The sequence below is a fragment of the Cygnus olor genome, chromosome 25, assembly GCF_009769625.2.
Source record: "Cygnus olor isolate bCygOlo1 chromosome 25, bCygOlo1.pri.v2, whole genome shotgun sequence".
NCBI lineage: Eukaryota > Metazoa > Chordata > Aves > Anseriformes > Anatidae > Cygnus > Cygnus olor.
The window spans coordinates 2079950-2100989 of NC_049193.1; the positions used below are offsets into that span (position 1 = coordinate 2079950).

General features: G+C 55.7%; 2 protein-coding genes across 5 annotated transcripts in view; both read right to left on the bottom strand.

Annotated features, from left to right (window-relative positions):
* The window catches only part of ZNF385C (zinc finger protein 385C), a 76273-nt gene that overhangs the window by 18227 nt on the left and 37006 nt on the right, over nucleotides 1–21040 (bottom strand). The window contains exon 1 of one of the 4 annotated variants that reach the window (XM_040536789.1): nucleotides 18570–18989. The exons of the other annotated variants lie outside the window; for them this stretch is intronic. Within the exon in view, the coding sequence (XP_040392723.1) occupies nucleotides 18570–18579 (10 nt within the window). The 5' untranslated portion in view covers nucleotides 18580–18989. Of the gene's footprint in view, nucleotides 1–18569; nucleotides 18990–21040 lie in introns of those variants that run through there. 4 annotated transcript variants of the gene reach the window in all.
* C25H17orf113 (chromosome 25 C17orf113 homolog) lies at nucleotides 2316–10124 on the bottom strand. Its single transcript, XM_040536721.1, has 3 exons — nucleotides 9775–10124; nucleotides 6712–7341; nucleotides 2316–4610 (listed from the first exon to the last, which is right to left on the bottom strand). Exons 2-3 carry the CDS (start codon nucleotides 7228–7230, stop codon nucleotides 3078–3080), a joined length of 2052 nt encoding a protein of 683 aa, XP_040392655.1. The 5' UTR covers nucleotides 7231–7341; nucleotides 9775–10124; the 3' UTR covers nucleotides 2316–3077.

Genomic DNA, 21040 nt, shown 5'->3' on the forward strand with positions numbered 1-21040 from the left:
CTGTCTAGGATGACACGACCTTACCCGAGGGGACAGGCACGGCCACAGGGAGGGAACAGCACCCCCGGATGCCCAACCGGCAGCTCAGGAGCAGGATCGGTCCCCTCGCTGCAGGGCTGCTGCCAGGGCATGGGGTGGTCGTGGTTTTTCCTCTCCCCCAGGTTTGGCAGAGGAGCCCCCACCTCCGCAGCAAGCCCTGCTGTGCTGGCTCCTTCTCGATGCTGCCAAAAAGCAACGAGCTCGATGGCTCCAGGGAGCGCTTTCAAAGCGCTGATAGAAGGAAGGCAGTGAGGGAGCCCTGCATTTCCAGCACAGACACCACAAAATGGCTTTGCCCCACTCCCCAGTTAGATTTTGGGGTTAGTGATGCCGAGGACACTCGAGCTGATCTCCAACCCCGTGTGCCACTGTGCTGAAGCCGTGGTCGTGGATCCTGGATGCCCATGGAGGCATCCCCCCTGTCTGACCCACTGCAGCACTGGGCGCCCCGTTGCCACCCCTGGCTCTGCAGCAAGGACACGCTGCATTTCCTAAAAGAGCATCCCAGGTCTGACCACCCACCACATGGAGCCACAGCTTCAGCACCACACATTCCCTCTCCAGGGCTCAGCCAGGAGCAACCGAAGCCACCCCAAAACCCCACAGACGCTCTGCGAGGGACCTTCCTAGCTGCTCTGAAGCTCAGTGCATGCCCTACCCCATGAGGCAGCCGAGTCTCAGAGCAGCCCCTGGGATTTAAAAATGCCTTTCAGACCTTTGTTTAACCAAGCCCCCACAGGAACGGGGCCCACCGCTGCCCGCAGCCTCCCCCTGCAACCTCACTCAGCCCCCGTTCACCGCGCGGGCGCAATTCTGCGGTCGATTCCCTCCTGAACCCCTGCCAGGCTGCTGAGAGCAACTGCGGTGCTCCAACGCTACGTCTGCACGAACCTCTGAGCCGTGCCTTTGCGAGCGGCAGCGACACCGCTGCGGGTTTTTTCATACTGTCACGAGGAGCTGCCAAGGACCCATCTTGCAAACAAACACGGGGCTGCCTTCAGAGAGCAGCTGGCGCGGAGTCTGCACAAGACAGATGGAGACAGGAGCTGTTTATTCACACGGAAAGCCTGGCTCCCTCTCGTTCGGTAGGTGTTCTCAGCAAATTTTGGTGGTGTCTCAAATTCCTCACCCAGGGCTTTAAAGCTTTTGTCTCTGGCCAAGCGTGGACTGAATTCGCTCCGGCTATTTCTCCAGCTGGGAAACGCACGTATGTGCGCTCCGTGGTGCCAAGGGCTGTGGAAGAGGGGAGAAGGAGCAAGACCAGGGTCATATCGCTGTACCACGGCCACAGCACCCGAAACAGCCCGGGAGCACCTGCACCACTTGGGACAGACTGCCCTGGTTTTAGGAACATCAGGATTGCGCTGCCTCTGACTCCCCGAGCAGCCGAACGCAGTGAACCCGACCTGGACCTCAGAGCAGCAGATGCGAGATGCTGGAGACAGCAATGCTGCACCTGCTGTGCAGGGTTGTTGCTCCTCAACCTAAGCTGTCCCCACAGCAGGACTGTTTTTGGCAGAGCACAGCAACCTCCCTTCCCTGCTCAGCACCCATAGAGCCCCCAAAAAGTGTCTCCCCTTCTCCTGGGTGTAGGGATGCTCTGTGCTGCCTGCTCTGGCACCGATACCAGTTCCCAAGCGCAAGTGCCAGCCCGAGGCAAAGGCAAGGGGTGAACTCGGACCACCAGCATCATGGGCATTTGGGTCAAATCCTGCCAGACTGTGCATCCTGGGGATGGTGCGAACTTACCTGGGAGCGGAGGTGAGCTGAATCCAGCAGAGAGACACGGTGCTCCCCACACGCTGGAGCGTTAAGCTGACGGGTTGCTTTGGGCTGCTGCTTTGACTTTATTGCAAATTAAAATCAGTACGAAGGATCTTTTCATCCCACCCCTACAGAACTAAAGAAAACATCCCTCCGAGTTAAAAAACCACAGCATTATCCCACCTAACACCCAAGGGCACAGCATGCAGCACGCGCTCCATTAGGACTCAGTTGCAAGGCTCATGCATGGGCACTAAACCTGGTGACAAAGGCACCCGTCCCACCTGTCTGCCGTGGAGTTTGCCAAGGCTTCGCTCACTTCAAGGTGAAGGAAGGGTTAAAAGAAAGAAACCAGGCTAAATGAACCCAAGTCTGTCCCAAAATAGATGTTAAAAGACTCTTTCTTTGGTTGCAAGGTTGCAGAATGCTCAGACTGCAAAGGGAGCTTCAGGACATGATGCCATTTTGAAAAAACAAGGAATTCACTACTATTTCTTGGACCCTTGCTTATAATTTATTCTGTCATTGCAAAAAAAGTCCTTTTAGATATCTTTGTACATTAAACACTAGGAAAGTTAAGGTAGATCTTTTTAATATATATATATTTATATATATATTTATATATATATACATACACATATATACACAATGATGCATTTAAAAGTTACTATTTCCTCAGTGATTACAATACCGTTCTTCAAATCGCTTGCTTCTGAAATGATCATGACTCGATGCCACTGCTAAAAATACCTTGTGCCGTGTGCAAGGAATACCAACAAGACACCACCAGGCATTTCTGGGTTTGCCACAGAGCTAGAGAGATGCGCTGCCTTCTCTGCATTCATTCTCGAGGCTCCAAAATAACAAAAAACAGATATTTTTGCAGAGTATTAAGTAAAAGCTGCCAGATATTGTGCAAAGGCAATGTTACATTTGAGCTCAGGAGAAGATTTGCTTTCATCTCCCCTAAAAAAAATTAAAACCAACACCCTGGAAAGGCCTCATCGCAAGGTGGAATTTCATCTGAGGTGACACCCAAGAGGAACACCTCCAGGATTTGAGATTCTGGCCAATTCAGACATCTACTTTGGGGGATGAAGGGCAGCAGTGGGGTCGGCATGGCTTTGTGGAGCATCCCATTCCTTCTTCCCAGTGCGGAGCCGGCCACCGTCATTGCGGTGACTGGTGATGGGGAAGGAGTCATGGAGGAGGTGCTCGGGGCTGCCGTAGGACCTGGCTCCTGCCCGCAGGGCTCTGCCTTCGCCAGCCACCCCTCACTTCACCTGCGCCACGATGAAGCCAGACTCCCGCATGCTCTCGTAGTACTCGATGGCCAACGCAAAGTCAAACTCGTTGACGGCTGGCCCATCGATGGCGATCTTCATGAGGTCGGACAGCCCCTCGTCCTTCACGCAGCGCGACCGGCCGCGCTTCAGCAGCTCCCGGCCCCGACTGATCTTCTCGGCCAGGACCGAACCCAACGGCAAGGCCAAGGCGATGGCCGCGAGGATGGCGAAGTCCGGGAAGAGCTCGTGCATCTCGGAGTTGCTGTAAACCAGTTTGACACAGAGGTCCTTGAAGGACAGCTGGCTGAGGCTGAAGACGATCCGCTTGAAGAGGGGGAAATCGCTCAGGGCCCTCTCGCTCACCACCACCCGGGAGTAGGCCTGCAGGAGGAAATTCAGCTCGCTGACCCCATAGCTGCCAATGTCCTCCAAAGACTGGGGGTAACACTTGGGGTTGAAGATGGCCGAGAAGGAGCTGACGGCCTCCAGGACGCTGCTGGGGAACCTGTCCAGCAGATTGCCCCGCACACTCTCCAGGTAGGTCTCCTTCAGGTGCTCGAAGTGCTTCAGGTGCACCTTGGAGCAGTTAGCCAGCTCCACGCCCTTGTAGTAAAGACGTCTCTCGCCCTCCCGGTCGTCCCGCGGGTGCTCGTTCATCTCGTTGAGGAACTCTTGGAGGTTCTGGCCGCTGGCGCTCTTCTGGGCCTGCAGGGTGGTGGCCGTGGCGGAGACGATGGGTTTCAGGATGGAGAGGTCGAAGTCCTCGATCTGGAAAAAGCGGCTGAGTTTCTGGAAGATGGGGAGGACATCCAGGAGGATCTTGGTGAAGGCCACGAACTGGAACTTCTTGAGCTCTTCGCAGAGGCCAAGGGCCACAGGTGACCGCTCTGCCTCACTCTCCAGCAGTAGCACCAATGTGGGCCACGAGGAATCGATGGCTTCCACAGCTGGGAAAATAGAAGTCCAGTGGATGGCCTTGGGGCTCCCGAGGTCTATCTCGCAGAGGTCCAGGACGCTCCGCAGCTCCTGCAGGCTGTTGCTTTCCCCCCTGAAGCTCGAGTAGAGCCTGTAGACGGCGTCCACAGTGGTCTCGTACTTCTGGAGGTATTCAATGCTGACGATGCTCTGGGTGGGCAGCAGGGAGCTCCCATGGGACAGGCAGTGCATCTCTGTGAGCAGTGGGCAGAGGGAGCTCAGCGCTGTCCCCACCCCGCTCAGCCGCTCAGCCACCAGCGAGGCGCTGTCGGCGCTGAGCCAGGTGATCTTCATGGTGGGGATGCCGAAGGAGCGCATCACCTCACCCACCTTGCCCGCCACCGTGGAGGCCTCCCCAGCAGGCAGCTCGAAGCTCCCCAGGAAGGTGGTGGAGGTCTGCCCGTTGCAGGGGGAGACGGTGGTGGTGAACATGGCAAGGTTGCGGTGCTCCAGCACGTCCACCGTCTCGTCCACCACCAGCCCGACAAACGGCGAGGCTTTTATCCTGTGCCTGTCCTCATTGTGCAGGACCTTGGCGATCGCTGCCTGAGCCAGTTAAGGATGCGCAGGGCAGGTGGGGAGGGAAAGAGAAATACAAATGAACTTTAAAAGCACATGGGAGATGTGCAGCACCCCTAGCAAAACAAGCTGCAAGGCACCCATGCTCAGATCTCCCCAAAAGCAGCGCGAGGTCCCAAATCTGAGAAGCCCCTAAGCACGTGCTTGGCTCCCACTGGCCACTGGGCACCCGCCTTCAAAGCAAAGCATTGCCCGGAGGAATCGAAGCCACTTTTGCTCATGTTTTAAGCTGCTTGCTGATTTAGGTGCAACAGCTGGGGATCTTAAATGCAAGTGCCTACAAATTGCTCTCAAACCCTGAATTCAGATGTTGGCAAATTCTGCTTTCGGTCCCTCAGGTATTTTTAGGAGCTAGAGGAAGTCAATGAGACATCGGCACATTTGAACTGCAACTTCAGATACATGCTTGAAATTGGAATGTTTTAGCACCCGTTTCTGGATGAAAATATTTCCCTAATTTGTAGCTTAAAACATGGAGCAAGTCCATCAGTCACGGCTGTTTGGCACGGGAGTACCAAACCCAGCTTTCTCATGGAAAGAGCCACGGAAAGCATCTCTGCAAACCTTATTTAAAGCCATGCAATGCTCCCGTGTCCCACCATTCAGCTCACAACTTGCTGTGGCTCGCTTTTTGCTCCGTTCCATCCAAGTGCACAGCAATAGCACTTAAAGCAGCCACGAGCGCTGAATCACACTGCAAGAGCAGGTTATATTATGGTTGTGTCCGCAGACCTCAAAAGCAATTTTGGCCTTATAATGCTGTGCGAGTTGTATATACAAGTCAACTCCCTGCTGGAAATTGCTTTCTCTTTTCTAATATGCTGCCTCCTGTTTCCTCTGGCCGCATCCCAAGCAGCGAGTTAAGGTCATCTGCTGTGGGCTGAAGGCAGCCAGCTCCCTGCATCCTCCTCCCTCCCCACTTCCTCAGGGCTCCCAAGACCCTGCCTGTGCCAGGAGCTCATTAAGACACCTAACCCCTGCTTCTTCAGCTGTGACTCTGTCACTTTAGTGCTTTTCAAGCAAAGCATGGGCAGGAGCGGTAATAAAACTTTGGGGCATCTCTCCCTTCTTTGCTCCATTTTAGCCATTTCATGGAAATGCTGCCGGTTCAGAGGGAAAACTTTCTCTGCAAGTGCAAACGCTGTAAGTAGCACTCCAGGCTGAGAAATCTAATTAGTGGATTTAGCCTATCTGCACTGAAATAGGGCTCCTTATATATCTAAAAAGCCTGGCAAACTGCCAAGCTTCACTGAAAAATTAATTTGATTTTAACAGGCATGAACCATTTGTAAAATTCAAAAAAAATATATGTATCCTTTCTAAACTCTCTGGCTACTCGATCTTTCTGATCACTCGGTTTAGGGCAAAAGAGGAAAAGCCCACTGTGCTGGCATGCCAGTTGAAGTCCCGAGCTTTCATCCTTCGAGCCTGCAGCAGCAACTCGCAGCGATGGGCATCACGCTCTGACAGCAGGAGTGGCTGCTCCCAATCCCTGTGTTCTCTTAAGGCACACACATGGCTGAGAGCCCCCGGCTCCCTCGATAGAGCCCATTGCTTTCTCTAGCCCCTTCGTCCTCCTGAGTTGTCAGATCAGGGAATGACACCAGCAAGGTGCCATGTTTATTATTTTTTAATGTGGAAGCACTTGCTGTCAGTCTCTACTGAAAATATGGGAAAGCTGGACGATCGCCTGGCTCCAGCACCCATCCAGGTGGGATCAGAACAGCCAAGGAGCTGGCTATGATCTTGTCTCTCCTTGCTTCCCGCAGTCCCTGCTGCAAAAATGCATTTTTTTTGGCCCTGGTGAGGCAGAGCACACACTCGCCTCCAGCCCCAGCCCATGGGATGGGAGCATGTGCCTAAGGCTCCTGTTCACACATGCAGCAGCTGAAGAAAATCCGGCGATGCCAGACACAACGCAAGCTCAGGGGTGCTGCAAAGCGCGGAGCTCCCAGCACGAGCCCCAAAACCTCTTTGCTGCGTGCCACGGGAGCTTCACAGCACGGTCCAGCCCCAAAACAGCCACCGAACACCACGGGCGAAGAGACCCCCAGCCCATCGTACACACCTGCATCTCCCTGACGCTGCTGGGGTGGTAGTACTCGCTGTGCTCGGAGGCGAGCAGCGCCTGGCACAGGTTGAACTTCTGCAAGTCCAGCAGGGAGGAGCACTTCTCCTCCGGGATCTCCTCCTTGGCCATCCAGTAGACGGTGGTGAGGATGGCCACCTTCGCCGGGTTCACCTCCACCTTGAGGACCGAGCGCAGCTCCGGGTGGCCGTGGACGCGGGCCTCGAAAGCCAGCTGCTCCCGGTTCACCGCCAGCGCCTGGCGGTGGGCGCCGGAGGTGACGTGCCGCAGCAGGGCATGGCGCTGGAAGTTGTCCGTGCCCACGGTAAAGGCGTTCTCCGCTTTACCGTGCTTGTTCTTCACCAGCGCCTGCCGACACTCTATGCAAAACATGAGTTTCCGCTCATAGTCAAACTCCAGCCAGGTAAATTCTTCCTTCCAGTGCTCATTGAAATAGCGCTTACACTTTTTATTGGAATTAGAAGTTTCCCCAGCTGGCTTTTTCCCTGGAGGCACCATATTGCTGTGGCTGGGAAATCAAACACTACGGTTGAACTGAAACGTGCCTTGGAGGAGCAGCCTCTACATTTAATTTAGTAAGGAAGGTCTATTACCACTTTCCTGGTTCGACTGGAGACGAAAGAGACACAAGGGGAAAGGGATTAGGGCCCTCGCAATCCTCAGGCTTTGCTAATTTTTTTTTTCTTGCCTGCTATTGGGGAGCTGCGGTGACACGGCGGTGGCAGGGGTGCTCGGAGGGCAGGACCCTGAGCACTTCTTTTGGTGTCCCCAGAAGCTCTAGGTGCCTGTGGTGGGACCCGCATGCACAGCATGGTCCTTCACCTGACCACAGGGCTGTCTGAATGCACTCCCAACCAGACCAGACCTTCATGCTGCAGCCAAAGTTTGGAGGGTATGGAAGCTTCAAAGCTGGCTTTCAACAAAATGTTACAAATCAGTGTTTGACCCCCCGAGGAGAAAACACTCGATTCCCCAAACTGCCAGGAAGGACTGAAGCACCTTGTTCACCTCCTCGGGTAGGCAGCATCTCCCAGGCTTGCAGGGAGCCTTGTCCTGGCCAGATTTTGAGCTGAACCCAGATGGCTTTGAGGCCAAGGACCAACTCAAACACATGCCAAGGGCCTGCGTGTGCGCGTTTTCATTCCTTCCTTGCTTGCCTTTATTTCAGGAAGCCACCGAACCTGCACTGGCTTTGGGGTCAGGTACAGACAGTGCTCCCTGCGTAGCCAGTGCCACCAGCCTGGCTTGTTCCCAAGGGTGGGGAAGAGTGGAGGAAGAGCCAGGACTCTCCAGCATCTACAGGAGGCTACAAAGCACCTGAGCATGTCTTTAAACCAGTTAGCTCAAGTATTTAAGCAGCCGCGTAACTCCCTACCTGTACTTAAGCCCCACCCAGACCAATCCTTGTATTCCTTCAGGAACAGGACTGAAAAATCAAACTGAGCCTCAATAAAGGGAGGAGGAGGAACCCAGTGCAGAGTGGGGAAGGGGAGAGAACCAAAGCGGGGGGGGAAAAGGAAAGAAAACAGACTTCGGCAGCAGGTCGCCAGTGCAAGCCAGGAAACACTCAGTGTAACTCACTGAGAAACCCACAAGGATTTGGGGTTTTTCTAAAGAACAAAACCCCCAAGGACTGGAGCCATTCCCACAGCCATCGTGGAAAGCCTCAGGATTTGGAGCTGGAGCAATGCCCCAGCCCCCAGCTCTGCTCTGCTTGCAGCCACCCCGCGGCATCGCTGGCACCGCACCGCTGCCCTCAGACCCTTGTCCCCTGCACCCTGCCACCCCCCGGGGGCTGCAAAACACCCTTCATCGAGAGGGTGAGGAAGGGGCGAGCTTCCTCCTGACGCAGGGAATGCAAAGCTGTCCAGGCTTGCAACAGGCATACAGATTCCCTTTCCTCGTTAAGCCTATTTAACGTAACTGCTTGCTTCGCTCCCCAGAGCCAAGCCTCCCTCCTCACCGCACGCCTCTGCAGCACGGTGCAGCCGGGAGCGGTCAGGGGGTGATTCCCAGCACTGGGCAATCGCGTGCAAAGTTGTTGCAGCCTCGTCCTCCTCAGGCCGGTGGAAAAGCCTCACCCGCAGCCACTAAGTGCATCTGCTCTGCAGTCCGTTAATTAGGAAACTGCAAGGGCTTTTGTGAGAGCCGGAGCCAAGCCCCGTCTTGCTAAATGTTTCCTCTGCGGTTGCCAGCGCCTGTTGGACGCTCCCCGGGGAACGCAGGCTCTGTCTGGGTGGGGAGCGCCCTGGTGCCCCCCCCCCCCCCCCCCCCCCCCGTGCCTTGTGCAGGCTCCAAAACTTGGCTCGTGGCCTTGGTGCCCAGCTGCCCTGAGCCCCGAGCCCCTAGGCTGGGTGGGCATCGAGCTGGGTGCCCTGGCCGCAGCAGGGACAGTGCACAGTCCCCAGACTGTCCCCTTGCCGTCACCAACCACGTCTATACACTGCACCCAGGCACTCGTCCCAGCAAGAAACTCGTCCTTGGACAGAAAAAAAAAAAATATATATATATATCTATATATATACACACATATCAGTGATGGGTCTGGGGGTGCACAGGGCCCATGCAGCCCCGCTGGGGCAGGGCAGGGGACAGTGCAGGGGCTGCTGGCGATGCAGCCGCATCCTGTGCGCCCTGGGGCAGCCCCCGTGCACATGGGCTGGCTCCGCTGCCCCTGCTGCTGCCCGCGGGGAGATTTTAGCACTGTGTGTCCTCAGGAGCAGGTAGCGTGCTGGAGGGGGCGGAATTCAGCTGGGAAGCAGGGGTGTTAATATTGCACCCCAGCTCCTGCATGTGCAGCTCCCGCCAGGAGCACACAGGCTGGGCAGGAGCACTGTCTGTAAGGAAGTTTGGGCAGGATTTATTTTTGCAAGACAAGGAGCCCCTGCTGGGACGCGCATGCCCCAGGCCCCTCAGCCCTGGCCGTGTCACTGAAATGCCCGCCCGGCTCCAGGCAGAGCTTTGCCAAGTGTGAGCAGAGCCGCATGCAACTCCCCCAGCTCCCCGGCCCCGCACGCCCACCCTCCCTCTACACATACGTACCATGGTACCGCTGCCATGAGCTTTGGGGCCAGGGGGCTTGCAAACTTCCCAAGATTTTGGTTTTTATATAGGAAAAAAAAATCTGATTTAAAAAAAAGAAAACAACCAAGCGCAGAAAAACAACGCAAAGCCAAAAAAAATAAAATAATCCCCCAGATGCGGGGCAAAGCACCACACTCACACATATACTCCCCCCCCCCCCGCCCCGGCGGGGCTCCCCGCTCAATGCATGGGGCGGGCGCCCCGCGGGCGCTGCCGCGGCCCCGAGCGCAGCGGCGGCTGCGGGAACAAAGCCTGCGGCTGCCGCCCGTGCTCACGGCAGCATGGGAGCAGCCATCTTGCTGCGAGGACTGTCTGGCTCCACCGATGCTCCCGGCAGCCAACGGCGGCAGTGGCCACTAGCGGCAGCCGGGAACGGGGAAGGCCGCGTGGCGGTGGCCACGGTTCGGCCACGGTGGCCACGGCGGCCGGGCGATGGGCTGCGGTCCCTGGGGATGCGCTGCTTGTGATCCCCAGTGGGATGCTTTCCTGCAGGATGGACGGGGGGGAAATGGTGATGGGTGTGGGGTACCCAGCTTGTGGCACCCCCTGGGACGCCCCCAGGCTGGGCGCACGCAGCAGGACACGGTGCAGGAGGCTTTGCACCCACCTTGGTCTGGGCAGAGCCAGGGAGGTGCAGGCAGAGCCAGGACACGAGCACTGCTTCAGCGGGCAGCTGTGGGCAAAGCAGCCCTCCAGCCCTGCCACAAGCATTGAACAAAAATTTGGGATGAGTCCGTTTGCTGCCATTGCACTGGGGGGCAGCCCGAGCTGCTGCTGAGACCCCGTTATCTGCTGGTGGCCTGGAGCTATGGGACTTGTGTTGGCATCTCCACCCCAGTGATATCCAGCAAACACAGGGCTCCATTTACACCAAAAATCTTTCAGCATTAAATGCGGGTGCAATTTAGAGCCTCTCAACTTCTTCCAAAAAAAAAAAAAAAAAAAAAAAAAAAAGGATTTTCTGCTACCCTTGCTGTCCTCCAAACAAGACTCCCGAGGCCACTAAAACCCCAAAGAGCACCCACGTCCTGCAGGAGCCACCAAGGGACCCTCCCTGCCCCTGGTCCACAGTGCTCGGTGCCCACAGAGGATGCTCTCAGCCCTGCCTCCACCTGCTGCTGGTGCAGAGTCAGGCCCCAATAAGCACTGCGGCCCCACGGTATGTGCCTGGATTAGGACTTGCTTTGTACCTGGCTCCGCACACCGGGGAGGGGATGGCGGGCGGCCCCGGAGTAAATTCCTCTCTCTTCAGGCTTCTCGACATGTCCCGGGGCAAGAGGCTCCTTTCTGCTCTCAGGACATTCCTGCCCGGCCACCTTGGCTCAGGGTTAATGCTTACAGGAGCTGGGTGAAACCAGAGACCGGGTTTCCGGAGCTGAAAATATGCACTATTTATTCTTGTGCTAATGCAAGTGAGAAAAGAGGACTTAAGGTTTTTAATCAATTTTCAGGCTGCTGCATCCTCTGCTTTGCAGCTCCTGGGGACAAAAGTGCAGAAGTCAGCTGGGCTGTCTGGGCCAGCAGCAGGCTGCATTTCCACCCTATTTCCAGAGGGAGCAGCCCAGTCTGACCCCACAGGCTGCTCCTGCCCTTTGCATCCTCAGGGGAGCCACCAGAGCCTGGACCAAAAGGACGAGGATGAGGAGGACGAGGAGGAGGAAGACCAGCACCAAGCCCGATACCTGATTAGCACCAGAAGCAACCCCAGTTGCTTCCAACTGTCGCGAGCTAAAGGCAGCCACGTGAAAATAAATAAATAAATCGGCAGCAGGGAAACAAAACCAGCTTGAGACGAGAGGCAAGGTGGAACAGGCAGGGCAGCGAAACGCCGCGGGGCAAACAAACACACGGCAGCGCTCGGCCTCCTCGCAGCAGGGGCTCCCAGCTCGGTTCTCAGCACAGCCAGGAGAGCTGGCGGGTCTTGGGGGGGGGGCAAACAGCCCTACAAAGGGTCCCCTGGGATTTAGGCACTGATGTCCTTGGGGATAAAACAGACGTGCCTGGCATGCTTTTCTCCAGGCACCCAGGATGTTTTTGCTGGACTTTGCTCCCCCAAGCTGCTGGTACAAGCGTCTGGTACACAGCAGCATCCATACGGGGGGGGCTGAGCAGCTCCTGTCCCCCCCCAGGGCTTGGGTACCCCACAACCTGCATGATAACCATCAGCTGGGACGATGGAAGGGACCAGAGCTGCCTGCCCAGGGCATGTACCACCCCACAGAGGACAGTAATTAATTTGCCCTTTACCTTTGCAAAGGGGTATCGGGGGGTCAGGAGTCAATCACAATATTTCCATTTACTCCCATGCAGCAGCAGAAGCCTTGATTTGATTTAATCATCGCTATTTTTCTCCGCCGCGACATGCCTGGAGAGCTCGGCAGGCAGGTGACCTATGTGCACGAGCACATTTATCATCAGCATGGCACGACGGGCGGCCGCTGCCTCGTGAGCCAGTTTCCACTCGCGCCCCGTGCCTTCAAAGGCAAAACCAAAACCGAGCTGCTGCCCGGGGGGGTCAGGCTGGGGCCAGCACCAGCCCCACATCCTAGGGCTGCTTTTTCCCCATAGATTTCTTTTCCCATTATTGCTTTTTCATCTATAAGAAGCTGAACAGAAAAGCCAACCGTATTACCCCAAAAGATATTAAAGCCCCGAGTCCAAACCTATTTGTGGGATTTTGTTTTTCTTCTATGCATTAAGATTTTTAACCTCATCTCTCGGGAATGACTCATGCTTTTGGAGCAGGGAAGGAGCTGCTCGTGCTCCCAAAGCCGCTAACAAAAGCGAGCTCCATCCCCTTTGGGTTCCCAAGCCCACCGGCCCCCCGGTGCCCAGCCCCATGCCTCTGCTCCCAAATCCTGCACTCCCAGACCCAAGGGGCTGCAGGGAGGAAAGCAGCACGCTGCCCCACAGGTCCCTGCTCCCAGATCCCCATCCCCATCAGGATGGCACCGGGATGAAGCCAGAGGCCGGGAGCAGAGCAAGCACGCAGAGGGTGCGATGAGCGCTGCACCGGCGGCACCGCCGGGCGCTGCAGCAGCATCCCTCGGCACCCGAAGGTGGTGACAGTTCAATTTAATTTCTGCTGTGCACAGAGGAGGAAGAAAAGCTGGTGAGAAGCCTCGGTCTCATGTAGGAAAGAGCCATCCCTCTGCGAGGGAGACAGCACTCAACGCCATGTCATCTCAGACAGATGGGGAAGACGCCTGCAAGCCCCGGGTTTGCTGCCTGGCCAGGCACGGCTGCCTCCTTCTGTAGGGTCCACACTCTCACAGCATCACTGCAATGAGGCTGGAGGGTCACAGGAGGAGCAGGCACCCCAGCTCAGGGCACCCCAATATGCCTCCCTGCTGTGTCCCAGCTCCCTGTATCACCCAGACACCCTGGGCTTTGCTCCTTCTCTGCTGGGGCCCTCCCAGCACCTCTTTGGGCACCCAAGTTCTGGCCTGGACACACTCAGGACCTTGCAGAAGGGTCTGGGTGGGCTGCGAGGCCACGTAGAGCACAGGGTGCCAGCAAGGAGCAGGAAGCCCCCGGAGCTGCCACCGCAGGGACCCACGTCCCCGGCCCTCGCAGCCACCACGCGGGACACGCCACCTCTCGCCTCCGTCCCCTTGTCACATCCTTTTGCCTGCGTGACGCGATCTGGCAGGGAATCAGCCTCGAGATAAACTCCGATGACATCCCTGCGAACGCCCCGGCACAGACAGGGCGGTTTGTCTGGGCTGGCAGGGGGGGGGACAGCATTTATCTGTCCCCCGTCGGTGACCCCAGCCCGGGGCTGCAACGCTCCCACTGCCCTCATCAGAGGCAGGCAGGGGTTTTGCTCACCACGGTGTGGCTGCAGAGAAGGGAAATGTCCCTGTTGGTGAGGAAAAAGAGCAGGGACAACGTGATGTCCCACACCCAGCTGCCTCCCAGCCAACGCACCTGGTCCTCAAAAGGTACCTCAGCCGCAGGGGGGACAGGATCCACGGCAGGAACACTGCGTATTGATACAATAAAATAGCTATAAAAGAGCAAAAAAAATAAAAGCCCTCTAATCTGAGCCCTGCTCCCTCAAGTGTTCCCCTCTTCATCATCGCCTTCCTCTTCTAGAAATGATATCAGGGGCACAGGGTATTTCCAAAAGGGAGCTTGAGTGGAAACCTGGAGCCCCAGCTTAGCTCAGCCTTTATTCTGAGCATCATTTAAATCATAAAAATTACAGCCGAGCCCAATTCATTACAGCCAGGGAGCAGCTGACAGAAATGAAAAGGGAGAAAAGACTCAAAATTGATGCTTTCTCACCATTTCAGCAAAATAACCAATTTGGAACAAATTACGGGGCTCCCTTCTCTACCGGCCTTTTGAATTGCCTCTGAGCGAAGGCACATTTTTCATTGTGTGGCATTTCCTCCATGGCAGGGATCATTAATGATTCCTTTTAACGAAGCACCTGGGGGCAGGTGAACCGGGCCACACTTCATCCCTGGCACTCTGCGAGCGGGACCAGCCCTTCCCTTGACACTGAAGGAGAGGGACAGCAGCAGGAACGGGAAGGGACAAGGGCTCGGGGAGACAAGGGACGCGCCCAGGGTCACCTGCAGACAGGTGGCACAGCCCGGAGCCAAGACAGTAAAAGAGCCCATTTATACCCTTTCCCCCCCAAATTTTATAAAGGTCAGAGCCCTCTGCCTCCCCCCTGCTGCTTTCTGCTTATTTTGGGGTTTTAGAGCAGCCCTGAGAACAGAGCCTGTCATGCTTGCGCTGACAGCTGCAGAAGTACATAACCCTCCACTAAGTCTGCCCTGGGGCGAGCCTGGTCATATTCAATGTTTGGAAGCAGACGCACATCTGTCATTATTTTTTAATTAGATTTTTATTTCCTACTGCTAGTATTTCATTGTAATTTCCGCCACTCCTACCCGGACCGTGCTAATATAATCACTTCGGAGAAGAGTGGGAACAGCCAGCCTACTTGTTCGAACATCCCGCTCCACAGAAGGAAAAAAAAAAAACAAAAAACAATCTGTTAAATACCCAGCCCCTGCAGTAATTACAAGCTTAAGGACATCGGCGGGTGCTGGAATGGCCCATCAAAGTGCCGGTGCTGGCAAAGGGCTTGTCAGCAGGCTGCTGGGAGCATCATTTGCACAGAAACTTCAAAAAAAAGTTGGCGTCTGCTTGCAGTACTTGTCGGCGATCCATTACTCAAGAAAGGTGAAGTATAATTAAAAATCGTTTTAAATAAAAAGTGATTTTTGCCCTCGGCTCGGGGATATTTCTAGCCCGTATCAGACTGGAGGTCGGGATGAGATGACTGCTCGGTCTAAAAATATTGCGGAGGGGAGGCTGCCGGAGGAATTCCGGCTCAGGCTCCCCAGTGCCTCTCTGGGATGTCGGTAACGGCTGAGAGCTGGGAACAGATGTTTTCCCCGGGACATTTCTGAGAGTAAGCCCCCAGGAATAAGAGCAACTGCTGCGTTTACAGGAAAATTCACCCAAAACAACCTTAGGAAAAGCAAAGTTCCACCGTCAGATGGAGAGGCCCTGGAGTGGCCGGGCAGGACAGAGCACAATGCGCTCCTTGTTGTGCCAGAAGCGCACCCCGACCTCTTCCTGAGCCCGGCGGTGACGGAGACCAACGTGCTCCGGCTCTGATAACCCGGGCACTGAACCAGAGCTGTTCGGGGCGCAGGGTGAGGAAGCAGCCACTGCTGCCATCCTGTGATGTCTGCCAACCACACCGCCCTTCGACAGCATCGTGCCCATGGGCCCACGCGCACACGGGTAAGAAGATGATTTCCAGAGGGAGCAAGAAGCAAAGAAGTCACCATTTACCCATCGTGAGCTCAAAGCAACACCACGGCCCCAGTTTTACCCTGCAGCACGGGAGCAAGCCCTGAAACCTGGGGGTACGGAGCAGGGACACCCCCAGGCCAGGACTTCATCACCTACCCCAGCAGCATCCCCGCGTCCCCCCATGGGCACCACCACTGCCCAGGGAGCCCAGCATTTCCCAGCACCGCACCCGAGCCCATCCCAGTGCTTCCCTCTACCTCCAACCTGGGTGACTTCCCAGCAAGCCGCTCGCAGTGCCTAATTTTCAAGGCAAGAAAAAACCTCATAGAGAGCCAAGAGCCCCCCAACACCTTTGGACCATGCTGCTCCTTATCGTAAGGGGGCTTTGTCCCTGCTGTGGTCCTGAGCTCACTGAGGCTGGGCAGCAGCTCCCAGAGCTGGGAGAACTGCAGGAATTTGACAAGTGCAAACAAAAACAGGGAACGGGAAAAGCAGGAGCACAAAATCCTGATTTAAAACTCTGCTTGCGTATTATAGCAGAGCATAAAAAAATAAATAAATAATGTGGCATTTATAATTTCAAATGTTAGCAGTCACCTTAGGCAGAGAGCGCGCTTGCATCCCGACCGGTTACAGCTTTACAAACGTACTGCGGAGCTGCAACATCTTAAGAAAATAACTTTTCTTCAGTCAAAAAGTTGAAATTCAGGGCATTGCGGGGCCTTCACCTTTTTCTTGAGGAGGCGTTTGAAACATGAGGGGGTGAGAAGCCCTCACCCTTGCCACATGCACGCACTTCACAAGGCACGGTCCTAACCTGAGCAGCACGATCCCGGCTCAGCACAGGGCAGCGAGGCTGGGCTGATCCCTTCTCCTTGCTCTGCCATTTGAGGGGACCTGGAAACTTATCCAGGGGCTAAGGAAGAAGAAAGCAGACTGAGGAAAAATAAAATTAAATGAAGTATTCTGCTACAGCAGTGGGTACGGTCTGCGCATATATCCGTACATGCACGTACAAACACATCTGTGTGTCTGCTGCATTTTAAAGATTAAAATTAAAGCTTTAGGGGCTTTACAACGTTTCCTACATATTTGAGACAGCAACCTTCACTTTTTTGTTGTTGTTAAACCTGCTTTGTCTGAGCAGCATTATAGATAGATATCCCACATACTGTTATGCATTCCAGGAATACAGGGAAAGACAGTTCACGGAGGAAGGACCATGTTTCAAGCCATTAGAAAAATTAAAGTGATCCATACGAGACAGCTGATGAGCAAGGCCGTAGTTAAAAAAAATGACAGCACCTCGGCCAAGCCCCGTCACATGTGCCAGTTCAATAACATCCGTGATTGCCCCGGATTTGCTGCTCTCAGAAAACCCCAGACAGCACCACGCATGGTGCTGGGATAAAGTATAGCAGGCGTGTGTGTGCATAGATGCGTGCACACACACACATACGTGCACACGCATGCACAGGGGCACAGCACCAGCTGCCCTGCACAGCACAAAGCCTGCTGGCACGGGCAGCAGCGAGGCGCACGGCTCTGCTGGAGGCTCCCGCAAAGCCCCATCCTTGCTCCAGCAGCGGCGCGGAAAGTTCTTGCTGATGACAATAAAAGCTCCCAAATTCCCAGCCGCGAAGCTGTGCGTGAAATGGGTGCGAGAGCAAGCGTTACACTTTGCTTACTGCCGCAGCTCAACTCAATGAGCCTGAGCCTGCCGAAAAAAAAACACCCCACGACAGAAAGCCACAAACACCACAGAGCCTTGTGAGCTTTTTTAACTGCTTCTGCTTCAAAGGCGCTGCCTGCCACCTTCTCCCCACCCAGCCTCGTTTCACGTGAAAAGCATCAAACGCTCACAGTGCGGGTGCAGCGGGCGAAACGGAGCCGGAGGATGCCCAGGAGTCAGAGCTGACCCCCAGACGCAGAGCAAGGACAAAATAAAGCCGTGTCAGCCCGCAACCCGTTTCTTCCTCCTTTTTTTTTTTTTTTTTTTTTTTTTTAACAGCCCTGGGAAAAATCAATAAGATGCAGTGAATCAAACTCTGCTTGAATCCCATAAGTAATTAGGATTAGCAGGCTGGGAGCTGAAGGAACAAGGCTGCATGTGTGCCTGGGCAGGGGGGGGACTGGTTTGTGGGTGTACGATACAGGGCTGAGCCGATTCAAAGAAAAAGAACAGCTTTTAAATGGCTTTTCAGGCAGGATGGAAATAGGGAACAATAGGGATCTGATTTGCTTCAAAAGAAGAAAATCTAATGATGGCAACTGGGTACTGCAAAACCCCGATAGGTGCAGGACAGGGCACAGAAAAGCCCCTACAGGTGAACCAATATTTGTGCTTGATGCTGAGCCTCTTACCAGCCACCCATTCCTGAGCCCAGGCTCCTTAAATTCCACATATTTCTGTAGCTCTTTCCCAGCAGCAAATAATCCATGTCAATTTTTCACTACTGAGAGTTAAGCCTACAGCCAAAACTGCAAAAGGGAAAAAGAGACCCCCTCCCCTCCCCCCCCCCCCCCCATAATCTTAGCAGAGCTACCCAGAAATCAGGAAGATTTAAATAAAAATAATAACAATAAAGGAACAATTCATGCATTGATCGATCTCAATTTGCTCAAGTCACTCAGCAAAAGCTGGCTGCTGGCACGAACACTTGAATCCCATCCGTGCAGCCGGGGACATGCCCAGGACGAACACCCCGGACCTTGCCCCGCATCCACGGGATGGACGCGCGGTGCCACCGCAAACCCGGCTAAAACCCAGACCTTGCGCCGCCGAGGGCTCCGCAGAACACACGCAAGAAGCTTCCCTCTAAACCTTGCCCTCCGTACCGAAACGAGCAGCGACCCCGCAGCCGGCTCTCCGCTATCTGCCCAGTTCAGAGGAGCGCGAAGCGATGGGCACCGACCGGGATGCCCCCAGCCGGGCGCAAACGAGGGAAGGAAAGTTGCTTTTCACTCACCTAGCAGCATTTTGGATCCGGCCGCGTCGCCTCCACGCTGCTGGTAGCTCCCCTTCCCTTGGCGTTGGCTTAACGCGGCTGCATGGCTCGCCCGCAGCCGAGCGCCGCCGTGCCTGGACGGAGCCCCTCGGACCCCAAATGAAAGCGCAGCGCTCCCGCTGCTCCGTGCCCCGCAGAGGTGCGAGCCTCTCTCCCACGCGTCCTGCCCAGCCCCAGCCTCTCCCAGCTGAGGTCCCGGCCCAGGGACGGGGATTAACGTGAAAATCGGGTGGGAGGGAGGTCGGAGGAACCTCGCTGCGGTGCCCCTCTCCCCGCTCCTCCTCCTCCTCCCCTTCCCTGGAGCAAAGCACAAGCGCTCTTTTCTTTTCCGAGGCTGGCGCAGAGTAAACTCCAGGGCTGCCAAAGCAAAGAAACTTGGAGCAGAGAGGAAGGAGCCGGCAATCGGCTTCAGCTGCACGCCCCCAGAACCTGCCCCCTCCAAGTGCCGAGGATTTCCCGCCCCCCCCCCTCCAATTAGGGAGGGTGATTTGGGGAAGGGGTCAGGATGAGGCTGTGCCGGGTCTGTGCCGCTGGGCTGGGACCTGCTGGGGTTGCCTGGGGAGGGGATTGATGGCTGCAGCAGCCCCTGGTTAGGGAGCTCCAGGGGATAAGTCCCCAAAATCCCCTCCCTGAGGGGCAAGCATAGATGGTGGGATGAGCAGAGCTCCCTAAACCCCAGGATCTCGTTCTCTTGGGAAGTGCATCCCGCACGCATCCGTGTGCATCCCCCACAGCAAGTCCTTGGCTGATTTCAACCCAGTTTAGCCCCGGAGCATCCCCAAGGGGTTCAGGACTCGGGAAGGAGATGCAGGGCTCACCCCACACCCCCAGCTCATTCCTTTTTCTATTAAAAGCAAGAACCCCCCGAAGCCACCCACCCAGCCCCGCAGGATCCCACCCTCCCCAGCACAGCATCCCCGGCGCAGCGCTTTGAGCTGCCCCTGGCCGCCAAACTCCTCATTAAACACAATTCCCCCTTAAAAGGGAAATTAAAGCCAACTCCGCGTGGGTGTCAAGACATCAGGGATGACGGGAAGGGATGGGCACCCGGGGGACGCCGGCTCTGGCTGCTGGAAGCGGGGCAGGGGCTTCCCCAGCCTCCTGTGCCAGGGGGTTCTGTGCGACCCCCCCGAGCTTTGCCGTCCTCCCCCTCGTTTGCATCACAAAGCTGGGGGGAAACCAAGCATCCCCGAGCATCCCCAGCATCTCCACGCTTTTTGCTTTTCGAGCTGAGCTCGCAGCCTCCGTAGCTGCTCGGGAAGAGAGTTTCACGACCTGATTGCACAGTGCCTTTTAAAGGGAGAACTGATTAAGAACCTGCTCGTGAAATGAGAAAAAAATAAAACAATCTTGTCAACCCCCGTGCAGGCTGGGGATGAAAGCAAGGTAAGAACAGGGAGGAATTTAAATACTTTCCTCAAGCAGACAATTCAAAGGAGCGGGCAGAAAACCGTCTCCTTCAGGTATGAGCAGAACGAGAACCGAGACAAACAGCAAACCACCAAAACCCGGAGGAGCTGCAGCTAGACAGGGCACTTTTGGGCTGGATTTGCACGTTTTGGTGCCCCGTGGCAGCGTGCTGCCGTGCTGGGCACAGGGTATTGCTTTCAGGGTCATTAGCAGCAGTAAGTTTAGCCAGGCACTCGCTAATCTGGAATTGACAGCTGGGTCCGGCCCGCCTGTTGCCAGCTCCCAGCAGGCTATTTAAACCTGATATTAATTTGTTTAATGTCAGCAGCAGTTTGGCGTTACCGCGAGCGAGCATTAAGCAGAGGGGAACGCGGAGGTGTAAAGACCACGAGGACGGGGCTGACACCCAATGACCCCAGGCAAATTTGGGGCATTTCCCCCTGCTCCTGCAGGGCCCAACTCCTCCAGCCCCGGGCATTTTGCCCAATTTCACCAGTAAATGATTTTCCTGCCCTGGCTGGCGCTGAGTCCATCCCAGCGAGGCTGGCATTGCCACAGCCAAGCAGGCATGACATGAAGAGGCGGGAGAGAGAGCACAGCGTGCGACAGCGTGGTGTTTTATGGCCGGGCCTTTGTGGCCAGCTGGAGAAGATGCTAATTGCAGGTACTGATTACAGACCACCGCTATTAACGCCTCCTGCCCTCCCCTGCCCAGCTGCAGCTGATCACTGGAATTCCCCCGCACCGCAGCCGCGGGTCCAGCCGGTGCATAGCTTGCTATATTTGTTCCGGGATGCTGCACGAGTCCTCCCACCAGGTCCCGGACCTGCTTCACCCGGTGACAGCACCCAAGGGAGCAAAGCCTGGGGCCACTTCTTCCCAAAACATCCTCTTTAGGACGGGGCTGCCCGGGGGCCTGGAACAACAGGCTCTGCAAGGAGAGCAGGATGCTATACAAAAATTCAACGCTGATGGGCACCGCTGCGCCAGGTGCTGCACGCACCCCGCGGGTATCATTTTCT

What these genes read in the sequence shown, in the direction of transcription:
- C25H17orf113 (XM_040536721.1), bottom strand. Translation starts at nt 7,230, where the DNA reads ATGGTGCCTCCAGGGAAAAAGCCAGCTGGGGAAACTTCTAATTCCAAT. An exon ending in GCAGCGTCAGGGAGATGCAG is followed by an intron (nt 4,611 to 6,711) that starts GTGTGTACGATG and finishes TAACTGGCTCAG; the next exon opens with GCAGCGATCGCCAAGGTCCT.